General features: G+C 45.0%; 2 protein-coding genes across 6 annotated transcripts in view; both read right to left on the reverse strand.

Annotated features, from left to right (window-relative positions):
- Window positions 1-5,073, reverse strand: part of LOC137437568 (zinc finger protein 800) — a 155,725-nt gene extending 150,652 nt beyond the window's left edge. The window contains exons 1-2 of one of the 5 annotated variants that reach the window (XM_068131997.2): window positions 4,661-5,073; window positions 3,415-3,471 (exon numbers count right to left, since the gene is read on the reverse strand). In XM_068131997.2, coding sequence (XP_067988098.2) covers window positions 3,415-3,471; window positions 4,661-4,828 — 225 coding nt within the window. In that variant the 5' untranslated portion in view covers window positions 4,829-5,073. Of the gene's footprint in view, window positions 1-3,414; window positions 3,472-4,255; window positions 4,312-4,660 lie in introns of those variants that run through there. The other 4 variants (XM_068131998.2, XM_068131999.2, XM_068132002.2 and 1 more) reach the window with 4 other exon arrangements.
- A 3,036-nt stretch (window positions 5,074-8,109) lies between these two features.
- The window catches only part of EFCAB10 (EF-hand calcium binding domain 10), a 44,906-nt gene continuing 40,894 nt past the window's right edge, over window positions 8,110-12,121 (reverse strand). The window contains exons 2-4 of the mRNA XM_078766277.1: window positions 9,892-10,056; window positions 9,374-9,464; window positions 8,110-8,874 (exon numbers count right to left, since the gene is read on the reverse strand). Coding sequence (XP_078622403.1) covers window positions 8,760-8,874; window positions 9,374-9,464; window positions 9,892-10,056 — 371 coding nt within the window. The 3' untranslated portion in view covers window positions 8,110-8,759. The remainder of the gene's footprint in view (window positions 8,875-9,373; window positions 9,465-9,891; window positions 10,057-12,121) is intronic.

The following is a 12,121-nucleotide window of genomic DNA, read 5'->3' on the forward strand; positions in this document are numbered from 1 at the left end:
ATATTTTTCCTTTAATCCAATATGGCTGCCATACCATGTGATGAATGAATGAATGAATGTAATTCATCACTCGCATGAGGTCATAGATCAGATATATTACGTTTCAGATTTTTAGATATTAAGGATTTCAATTCAACCAAATATGGGTAGAATACCACTTCACTGATGTCATCATTATCACCCCATATATCCAATGGGGAGTTGATGACATATGCCAAGTTTCAATTTTTTTCGTTGTGCAGTTTCAGAGAAAATGATGTCCAAAGTTTTTCCTTTCATCTAATATGGCTGCCATACCATGTGTCCTATGACGTCAGAGTTAGCAATAAAATATTATTCATGGAGAGTTTCTCCGATATATATAAGGTTTTGCATCGATCAGCCAAGCGGTTGCAGAGAAAAACATTTTTAAAGTTAAAATATATTGACACGGACACACACAGACAGACAGACACACAGACAGAGGCATTGCAATAGTCTCGCATCCCCTTTGGGGTGAGACAAAAAATTGGTCATCCCAATGTTTCACAGAGTGGGTGAATCATGAACGTGTTTGCTGCCCCTCAGATGGACGATGAACGGGCATCCCGTCTGCCAGCATTAGTTGCCCATGGTGTCCGCGAAAATTAGGCAAGCTATTGCTGGTACCATGAACCAATTCCAAATCCCTTCCCTAACCGAAAGAGGGCACTGCATTAGCGGCACAGCCAAACCCTCAGCCAACGATGCTACTCTGGAGCCTTGTGCTGCATACAAAACTACAAGGTATTCATAGAATACTTACCCTGTGCAATCAACTTGGTGTGAGCCAACTCTTGTTTTTAAGTTGTTTTTTTTTTATCCTATATGGCTGCCAGATCACATGACCGATGACATCATAAGTTTTCATTCTTCAATATAATTGTTGTGTAGATCACGCTCAAGAAATTTCAGACTGAATTTCAAACTATAAAGCGTTGTGCTTGTTAAATTATTACGTCATAATGAAGGCACAAATGACGTACGTCATCATTAACAACACATATTTCCCATGTGGAGTTTTTTTGAGCCACATTTAAATTTTTCCTCAGAAGTGGTTTCGGCAATAGAGAGGCCAAAAGTTTTTTTTGTTTTTTTTTCCAAAATGGCACACGTAGTGGCCTATAACGTCATAATTATCACTAACAATGATCACAGACACATAGGTACGCCGTGCCGATCCGATCGCTTAACACCGCTTTTCGCTTCGCAAGCGCAGGGTAATAAGAAGAAGAGTAAATGAGAGAGGGGACAATGATTGGGGTGAAAGAGAACCTAAGGCAAGACAATGTTGACAGGTCGGCGAGAAAATTAAGAATTGAAACTCCAAACGACCACAGGTACACTTTTATCATGGAAAATCAAATGGTTGCAAACTACAAGGAAGTTTCAACAAGCAGAGCCTGCGGAAGGGGAATTCCTGGGGCTATGAATTCAGAACTGTAGCACAATCTTCAGGGTTGTTTAAACCTACATATATTAAATGTTTAAATGGTACAGTGAATCATATTAAAACAAAAACGTATTTTCGCAAAGAAACGCAAATGCCAGTTTATAGATAAAGATCCAAAAGTTATGCAATGGTTGAGTTTAAGCACAACTCGCCTGCACTGAAATAGCTCAACCACCAGAAAATAAACTGTTGACAATTAGAGAGTTCATAGAACAACAAACAGTCTTGAGAAACAAGGACATCGGCGGGATCTACGCGCAGCAAACTTGATTGGTCCTGATGACGTAAAATGCCGTAATATTTTGTCCTAAACAAAAGGGTTTTGAAAGTGCCAATAAGATGATTTGTGCTCTACTGTTCAAGTGTATAATTAAATTGAAATAAAATATACATTTTAAAGGCAGTAGAAAAAAAAAATGGGAAGTTTACCACCATTGATGCAGCGTCTTTTACACCTCCCTATCTAACACGTTACATTAATTATTCGTGCCTGTTGTTTGTGTCCTTGATAACCTCTCTGCGCATTTGCGGAATAATCCAGAGCTAAAGTACTGTAAAACTACAGGTTTGCTTTTCGATTCAAGGTCCGATTCGTGTTCAAAATATAACATTCAAGAATTGAAAACAAGTTGTTCCTCGATCATAAACTGACATTTTTGGACAGGACAGACAGAATTGACCCAATTGCTTAACCCCACTTTTCTCTTGGTCTGCACTAGGTAATTACCGAGAGGCCAAGGTGATGAAATAATTAGTAAGCACTTATTACCACCACAAACAGAGGGAAGAGAAGTAACCGAAAAGGAATCAAATCTATGCTAAAAGGTCATGAAACTCTGGTTATGTGAGTGACCAAAACAAACAGCACAGCACGATAATACTTCAGCAAACGTGATTAGCAAATGTCTTCAAAAAGTAAAACCCACGGGACCTGGTAACATGGTAACTCTCGCTCGCACAGGAAAAACGATTAACTTCTCCAAAGCATATGTTACACCAAATCACTGCCTCTGAACGAGGGTCGTGGGTTAACTCCACCACTGAGACAGAGGACTGACCATTGTTGGCAGGGACATTCACAGTATATAAACTGGCACTTTCACAGACCATCCAATTACGCACCAAATGCAGCAGTGCTGCTTGGTTAATGATGGCACAGCAAAGTGGCAAACGAGCTATTGTTAAACACCTTTGCAAACTGATCAATTTTAATGCAAACAAAGTACAATAAAATTTACACTGTCCAATCAATTGTTGTGTGCACTAATTGAAAAACAATTCCAAGTGTGTGTTTGTGTGTTGTGGTGTGTGTTTGAATACTTGTGTGTTTCTGTCATTAGGTGTGTGTGTGAGTGTGTGTGTGTGTGTGTGTGTGTGTGTGTGTGTGTGTGTGTGTGTGTGTGTGTGTGTGTGTGTGTGTGTCAGCACCTGGGTGTGCGGCCCTCCCGGTTGTTTGGCGTGCTAATGTGCGAGCATCCAGGTGTTCAATGTGGGAGTGTACTGGTGTTCATTGTGTGAACATACAGGTGTTCAATGTGCAAACACACAGGTGGTAAATGTGCAAACCGTACAGGTGTTGAATGTGCGAGCGTACAGGTGTTCAATGTGCGAGCGTACAGGTGTTCAATGTGTGAGCATACAGGTGGTCAGTGCGTGTATGTGCCTTTGTGGAGAGGTGCGCATGTGCAGATACAAGTGTGTATGTGTACCTGTGGAAGGATACACCTCTGCAGGTGCATATGTGTACTTGCATGTAAGCGCATGCAGGTGGCAGCTTTTGTGCCCACGTGCATTTGCCAACACGTTCCCATGTATTTTTTGTCCTTACACATATCGAAAAATGGCCTCTAAACGGTGGTTTTTTTTTTACACATATCGAAGTGAACGATTGCATGTGTGTCCATGTGCCGGTCAGTGGTCAAGTGTCACAAACATTCCTGTACCTCGTTGGCACCTCTTGGGCAATGTTGAAAACAGTTCGGTTCCTTGACCTCCATGACCTGTTGAAAGACACGGCATGCAATGTGAATTTCTGGACACAATGAGGCAGCACGGGTAATTGTACATGGGGGGCGGGGGGGTAGGAGGGTGGCGGGGGAGAGGGTAAGTGGCGGAAGGTGTGGGGGTAACAATTCTCGCCCATGGTCTTTCTGTCCCATTAGCTCAAAGCAAGAGATGCGGCGTGACGGCCCGGCCGGACGGATAAAGGGGACAGTGTTTGGCCGCCCAAGTCAACCTCCGCCACATAAGCCCCAGACTGGGCGCGATGCAAACCATCAGGGTCTTTGACTATTCTTGGCACAGCGTCGCCCAAAGCTCAGCAGTAACTCCAGCAAGAGCTCGCAGAATGTCCCCGACACATCTGTACTTCAAAAACAGCCGGAGGAAGGGCAAGGTGAGGTTGGTGCTTTAAATATTACCCAGAATGCACCAGGACGCAAGAATGACAAGGTCGTGGCACCTGGCTCCCACCTGGTCTGGCGACACGCATGGAAGGGTCACCAGGAACTTTGACCTGGCTTTCCCAGATTCGAGCACAAACTTCCAGGTGCTGATCCGGTTACGATCCGAGCTGCTCCCGACGGTTCCCTTTTGGGGACAACTTTGTTTGAGGAGCTCGAGGTGGCCTCCAGGTGTAGCGTGTGGGGCGCAGGTGAGGGTGCTAAGAAACGGAACCTGTGGAGCGTCGCACGGGAAAAGGGACTCCGACCCAGGATGATCGCGATGCTTTGGGGAAAGAAAAAGAGGAGAAAAGCAGGAATTCGGGAAATAAAATGTACAAACGTCATAAAATGGCGCAAGCCCTCAGCCCGTCGGCGGTTGTTGCCAGGACGTGGCGATCGGACCCTCTAGCCGGCGGACGAACTCACGACGACCCCGCACCAAGGCGCTATCCCCGACGGGCCGACAGGTGGACTGGGAAGGCCGTCCCTCGACAGGTCCCCTGGAAGCGCTTCACTTGACTTTGACGGACCCGGAACGAGCGGTCGCCGCGACTCGCGAATCCCAACGACGCGCACCCCGAGCACCCCGAGCGTCGCCGCCAAGTTCGGGGCCGAGCGTCGGTCGTGGCGGGGCGACGGGTCTCGCACGACCGAGGTCCGCGGGCCGCGGCGGGGCCGACGAGCCGCGGGCCGAGCGGCCCGGAAAATGCGCAACGGCGGCCGCGCACCTCACGCTCGGTCTCACCGTCGTTCTCTCGGACGTCGTTTCCAGGTTCCCTGGCTCGGCACGCGGAACCTCTCGAGGAAGCGTCGTGTCGGTTCGAGGCGACACGAGGGAAGGCGCACGGACCCTGGAAGGTTCGAGGCGTCGAGTCCGCGCCGAGTCCGCGCCGCGCACTCCACGGTTACGCATTAGGCCGAGCCCGGCCGCGGCCGCCACGCGTCCTCCGTGACACGTACCGGGCCCCGCCGCTCGCTCTCAGCGCCACCGCGGGAGGTGAACTTTCAAGCGAACGCTTTCCCTCCGTCTCCAACAACTTTTGGCGACCGTTGGGCCGACGGACTGTTCGAAAAACGAGCGCCGAGTGGCGCGCGAGGACGTGGGGGTGCCGCACGTCGAGTTCCCTCCCTCCTCTTCTTCCTCCTCTCAGTCCGCCCGCCCGGCAGCTTCCCCCTTCCTCCCGCCTCTTCCCCCTCCCCTCCGCCGCTCTCCGCCCGACTCGCCCTTGACCTCGAGCCTGCGGGCCGAGTCGGCGGCCATAAGATCGGGCCTGAACGTGTCGGCCTTTGGGTACGAGCCGTGGTGTGGGCAGGAAGTGTGCCGCCATGTTAGAGGAGGGAACGATGCTCGAGTTCGCTCGTCGTTCGTTCGACTCACTTTTTTCACGCTTTCTGTCCGAGCGTTTCCGATGATCTCGGGCGCTTTGGGTCGCAATGTTCTCACGGTAATGGTCCAGGAAGCTCACCCAGGGACAAACACTCCCCCAAGTAATTGCGGCTCACTCGACCACCCGAGACCCCAGCGACACCCCAGCCCCGTGACGACCTGTGGGGGCCGCGTTCGCATTTCCCCCTGAATTATTCCGCACTTTTACGCGGCAGCCGGTCGTCCCGACCTTTTGTTGCGTCATTAGGCCATAATGGTGCCACCCGCAGGTGGGAGACGAGTCGAGGATGTGCGGACCGCAGGTGCACGCCGGTCGCACCCCGAGCGAACCCAGACACGGGCGTAACAAAGCAAAACCTTAGGGATCGCTTCGGCCATTATGCTACAGGTGTCGGTCACATATAAACTCGCTTTCGTCGCTCACCGAGAATGTCATCCGTCATTCATTTGCGAACGTGTGTGCGATCATTTAAAAAGTCATTAAAACCTCCGCGCGCCAATATTTCCATCAACTTGGCGCTCATTTTAAAAGTTTATTTTACAAACAACAAACCACTCGAGTGAAGATGGAGCATTTCGATTGTAATTTGTAAAGTGGCCCCAGGAGACCTGTTTCTTTAATATGCGAATATGGGACGCGTTGCGACGTCACATTACGCCGTGCGTCACATATTGCATATCGATTATCGATCAGCAGGTTCCTGTGTTGCACAAAACGCTCTATTCTTAGATTCCACTTAAGATGTTCAACTATTGACCGAATCATTTCACAAATGGGTAACACACAAACACACCAACAGCAGCAACTTTCACGCGCACACTCATACGTATGCACACACGAAGGTGGATACTTCGACACCAGGGAGGGCTGGCTGTTCCACCTTTCTGAAACCTGCATATGGAGATGACAACCAACACACACACATAAACAAACACACAAACAAACGAACACACACAAAGATCCCACCCAAAATGGTATTATTATGCCCACGGGATGTCACTGTTGGGATCATTTACCTGTGCAGCACGTGCCCAAGTTGTACACGACAGGTCGACAATGCACACACATTCGTCATGAAGTGATCGCAAGAGGAGTTTCAAATATTTTATTCATGGAAATAAACAGCGACATGACGAAAACAACCCAAGTTTACAATGTCCCTGTTGGTGAATTGTCACCTTAACCACAATGTCCCTGTTGGTGAATTGTCACCTTAACCACAATGTCCCTGTTGGTGAATTGTCACCTTAACCACAATGTCCCTGTTGGTGAATTGTCACCTTAACCACAATGTCCCTGTTGGTGAATTGTCACCTTAACCACAATGTCCCTGTTGGTGAATTGTCACCTTAACCACAATGTCCCTTTTGGTGAATTGTCACCTTAACCACAATGTCACTGTTGGGGAATTGTCACCTTAACCACAATGTCACTGTTTGGGAATTGTCACCTTAACCACAATGTCCCTTTTGGTGAATTGTCACCTTAACCACAATGTCACTGTTGGTGAATTGTCACCTTAACCACAATGTCACTGTTGGGGAATTGTCACCTTAACCACAATGTCACTGTTGGGGAATTGTCACCTTAACAATGTCACTGTTGGGGAATTGTCACCTTAACTATAATGTCACTGTTGGGGAATTGTCACCTTAACAATGTCACTGTTGGGGAATTGTCACCTTAACTATAATGTCACTGTTGGTGAATTGTCACGTTAACCACAATGTCCCTTTTGGTGAATTGTCACCTTAACCACAATGTCACTGTTGGGGAACTGTCACCTTAACCACAATGTCACTGTTTGGGAATTGTCACCTTAACCACAATGTCCCTTTTGGTGAATTGTCACCTTAACCACAATGTCACTGTTGGTGAATTGTCACCTTAACCACAATGTCACTGTTGGGGAATTGTCACCTTAACCACAATGTCACTGTTGGGGAATTGTCACCTTAACAATGTCACTGTTGGGGAATTGTCACCTTAACTATAATGTCACTGTTGGGGAATTGTCACCTTAACAATGTCACTGTTGGGGAATTGTCACCTTAACTATAATGTCACTGTTGGTGAATTGTCACCTTAACCACAATGTCCCTTTTGGTGAATTGTCACCTTAACCACAATGTCACTGTTGGGGAATTGTCACCTTAACCACAATGTCACTGTTGGGGAATTGTCACCTTAACCACAATGTCACTGTTGGGGAATTGTCACCTTAACAATGTCACTGTTGGGGAATTGTCACCTTAACTATAATGTCACTGTTGGTGAATTGTCACGTTAACCACAATGTCACTGTTGACGAATTGTCACCTTAGCCACAATGTCACTGTTGATGAATTGTCACCTTAACCACAATGTCCCTTTTGGTGAATTGTCACCTTAACCACAATGTCACTGTTGGGGAATTGTCACCTTAACCACAATGTCACTGTTGGGGAATTGTCACCTTAACCACAATGTCACTGTTGGGGAATTGTCACCTTAACAATGTCACTGTTGGGGAATTGTCACCTTAACTATAATGTCACTGTTGGTGAATTGTCACGTTAACCACAATGTCACTGTTGACGAATTGTCACCTTAGCCACAATGTCACTGTTGATGAATTGTCACCTTAGCCACAATGTCACTGTTGATGAATTGTCACCTTAACCACAATGTCACTGTTGGTGAATTGTCACCTTAACCACAATGTCACTGTTGGGGAATTGTAACCTTAACCACAATGTCACTGTTGGGGAATTGTCACCTTAACAATGTCACTGTTGGGGAATTGTCACCTTAACTATAATGTCACTGTTGGTGAATTGTCACCTTAACCACAATGTCACTGTTGATGAATTGTCACCTTAGCCACAATGCCCCTGTTGATGAATTGTCACCTTAACCACAATGTCACTGTTGATGAATTGTCACCTTAACCACAATGTCACTGTTGATGAATTGTCACCTTAACTATAATGTCACTGTTGATGAATTGTCACGTTAACCACAATGTCACTGTTGACGAATTGTCACCTTAGCCACAATGTCACTGTTGATGAATTGTCATCACGCCCCTGTTGATGAATTGTCAGCTTAACCACAGTTACTGTTGGTGAATTGTCACCTTAACCACAATGTCACTGTTGGGGAATTGTCACCTTAACCACAGTCACTGTTGGGGAATTCCTTAACCACAAAAACGTTCGTAGTGTACAATGTCTCAGTGATGTGATGGACCAATACAAAGTGTCCGTCGGCTAAATAACATACCCACATCTCTCCTCCCTCCTAATATAGCAAAACAGAGCAAAACTCATGCACGAACAATATATCAGTGTTACAAGTAGAATATACTTATAGGAAGTGCCGGTAAGGGGGAGGGGATTAGGTAGGGGTGTGCTCCACAAACGGATACATTGGTTGGGAACTTTTGATGAATATGAATTGAGGAAGACGTAATGGTCACAGGCATGGTGGTCCGGTGGATGAGGCATAATTGGAAGTTATAACGAGGTGTTCGTGCTGAGGAGGCTGGGTGTTCTCAGGATTTACGGATGCTTGTAATAACCCTCTTTGCCTGTAGGGAACATGTCGAGAAACGTGTTTAAAAGTTGCATAAAACGTGTACACTAGCAAAACCTTTTAACACACAATTTCAATCAGGAGATGATGTGTCTTTTGAAGTCTGTGTAAATAGACAAGTGAAAAAGTACGAGAATGTTTTAAATAGTGTGTGTGTGTGTGTGTGTGTGTGTGTGTGTGTGTGTGTGTGTGTGTGTGTGTGTGTGTGTGTGTGTGTGTGTGTGTGTATGTGTATGTGTGTATGTGTGTCGTCGGTTGTTATCTTGGTAATTTTGCTGATGTACAAGAAAGATTACCAAAGGATGTCAGGTTCGATGCTCATTAAAAGCCATAGTACTGATGTTAGTTTATACTTTGACCCAGAGACAAGTTTTATCGGGCACGCCAGGTGCAGTTGATCAGTATAGTGCATACACCGTGCAGTTTTCCTGTTAAGTATACATAGGAGTGCTGATGTATGCGCAGCACTGGCACGTGCGGTTGTCACAACTCACCCTTCTGAGCGAAACACCGATAGGGTTATCTTGTCCTCCTCTGCTCCCTCCGGCCTGCTGTTGAAACCCTGTGCATCCAACGTCACCATGGCTGTGTAGGACAGAGAGAGAGAGAGAGAGAGAGAGAGAGAGAGAGAGAGAGAGAGAGAAAGAGAGAGAGAGAGAGAGAGAGAGAGAGACAGAGAGAGAGAGAGACAGAGAGACAGAGAGACAGAGAGACAGAGAGAGAGACTCACGCAACTTGCCACCTGCAGGCACTCTCGGTTCACAGCTGTCTCCAAGTATACTTATCCTGAGCAATTGCGCATTAGCTAGCAATGTTCACAAATGAGATTGTACTTTTTCTTGCTAAAGCAGAGAGAGATTCAAACTCGGAACTGCTAATTTGTCTGGCAAAAGCTCTTCAAGCTGAGCCTTCAATAGGGTCAATTTAGCAACTCAACTTGTAACAAAAATTCTGGCATGATCGCACCAGCGTCCTTCCATGCTGATTTGAAAACCTTGCTGTTTGGTCTCACCTTCTGTGTACTGTTTCAAAGTAATGTAACCCCTTTCACAGGGGTCAAGAACGCCAAAAATAGTATCGATGTTTGACGAATCAAAAAAGCAAGGAAGGTCCTTCTTGGTAGATCGTGTAACCTGTAGCTTTTTCAATTCCTCGATAAGAAATGTGCTCGGATGTTCTGTAAACAAAAAAAAAGCAAACTCCATTTTAACGCTTGCCTGTGCAGTGCTCTGTTATAATGGCCTACCATGGATTTGGTGCAACAACATACAAGGACAAGAAATGGACAAAATGCACCAAATTGGACAAAATAGGGTTCCTACACAAAGTACGTGACTCTTTTTTGGCAGATTTTTGACACCCGCCCTCCCCTTGGGATGGTCAGTGATGCTTTTCCTGACTCCCACTCTAAAAAAAAATACGTGAAACGTGACACTGAAGAGCAATGTCATATTTTTATTTTGATCAGCTTTCATTCTGCAAGTTGTTTTTGTGAATCCGGGGTATCCAACAGCTCAGTCAATGAGATAGTGTTGTCCTTCAGCTCCCTCCAAATTTTACAAACCTCTAGTTGAACTTCCTGTTTCCCCCTTTTTAGAAATGCCTCTCATAGCTTCAAATGTATGACTTGATCAGCACCTCTGCCAATTTTGGATGAATTCAACCGAAAACAAGGTCGTTCTAAATCGGCATGTCCTGTCATGGTGAAGGGAAGTCCAAGATGGCTGCGCCCATGAAGATGAAGATGGCGTAATGTGACTATGGCTGATACCGATACCCTCTTTCACCCCCAAAAAAGAGCCCCAAAATGCACCAAAATGGCAGAAGTGCTGCAAATGAACGAAAATTGTCAAAAGTTCCAAAAACGCCAAAAAAAAAAAAGACAAAATTGACAAAAATGCAGCAAGATGAACCCAAATTAACCCCAAGCTCTGAAAATGCATCAACATGACCCCGGAATGGGCAAAAATGCACCAAGGTGGATTTTAAACCTCCAAAAATGTTGCAAATGAATGAAAATGGACAAAAAACGTGCAAAAAAAACCTAAAATAGGGTAAAGCTCCACAAATGCTACAGATTAGACAAAAATGCTGCAAAATGATCCAAAAACTGACCAAAATGCTCCTGAAATGCTTCAAAATGAACAAAAATATGGACAGAAATGCAACACAATGAATGAACATGGACCAACATGGCTCCAACCAGAATTAACCAAAAAACCCCAGAAATGCTCTAAAATGGAGAGAAATGCTACAAAATGAACAAAAATGGACCAATACATGAAATGCATCAGACGTAGACTGCTAATTATAAAGCAATTAAATAGATGAGGATTTCTATGAAAAATTACGTCACAGTACAACCTTTTCCTGAATAAATCGGTCATTATTCATCACAAAAGTTGTTTTTATTCACCAAGAAAGAAGATTTTAAAAAAGAAATAGAGGCAATACCCCTGGGCGCTCACCTGGTAGGATAAAGCAGTATAGTACACTGACCAAAGGTATTTTAAACAGTATCACGGTATTTTAAACCAATTTCAATGGTTGCTCAAAGACAGGGAAGCATGTACAATCATATTAACGTAATCATAAGACTTTAAACAAATAAACAAAAAAGTACCTATTTTGGGGGGCTTTCCCTGTATACCTCCTGAGACCCGGATTTTTCTAATGCCTTGAACAAACATCGGTACATCACGGATGATGAAGGTTGTGATCAAGTTCCATCGAAATTGTGTGTTTAGTTTCGCAGAAGAGAGCAAATACATACTGTCACGTGCAAAAGTAGGTACACCCCATGTAAAGTTTTGACTTTTTCAACATATTTCGACATACAGCTATTTTACAGCCATTTGATCTTACAGCCAATACAGCTATTTGATCTTCATTTCAACAATATTGATAGATAAAGGTGATATAATATAAGAAATATCATGAAACATTTACATTTTGTAGTCCATTATATAATTTAAATAAATATAAATGCAAATTTCGCATGTGGAAAAAGTAAACACACCCATACATTTATCACTACTTCAAATACCTAAAATTAGAATCAGGTGCACCAGCTCAGATGCAAATGATTAGAACATCGTCAGAGAGGATCTTGGAGGAACCTGTCTTATTTAAACCTCAGACATTGTTTGGTTTGCTCTTTGTTGTTGAAGTATGCGGCGTCACCATGCCTAGATCAAAAGAGCTCTCTGAAGCCTTCAGAAAGAAGGTTATAGATGCCGACG

Source organism: Myxine glutinosa, chromosome 12 (genome assembly GCF_964187855.1).
Source record: "Myxine glutinosa chromosome 12, kmMyxGlut1.1, whole genome shotgun sequence".
Taxonomy (NCBI): Eukaryota; Metazoa; Chordata; class Myxini; order Myxiniformes; family Myxinidae; genus Myxine; species Myxine glutinosa.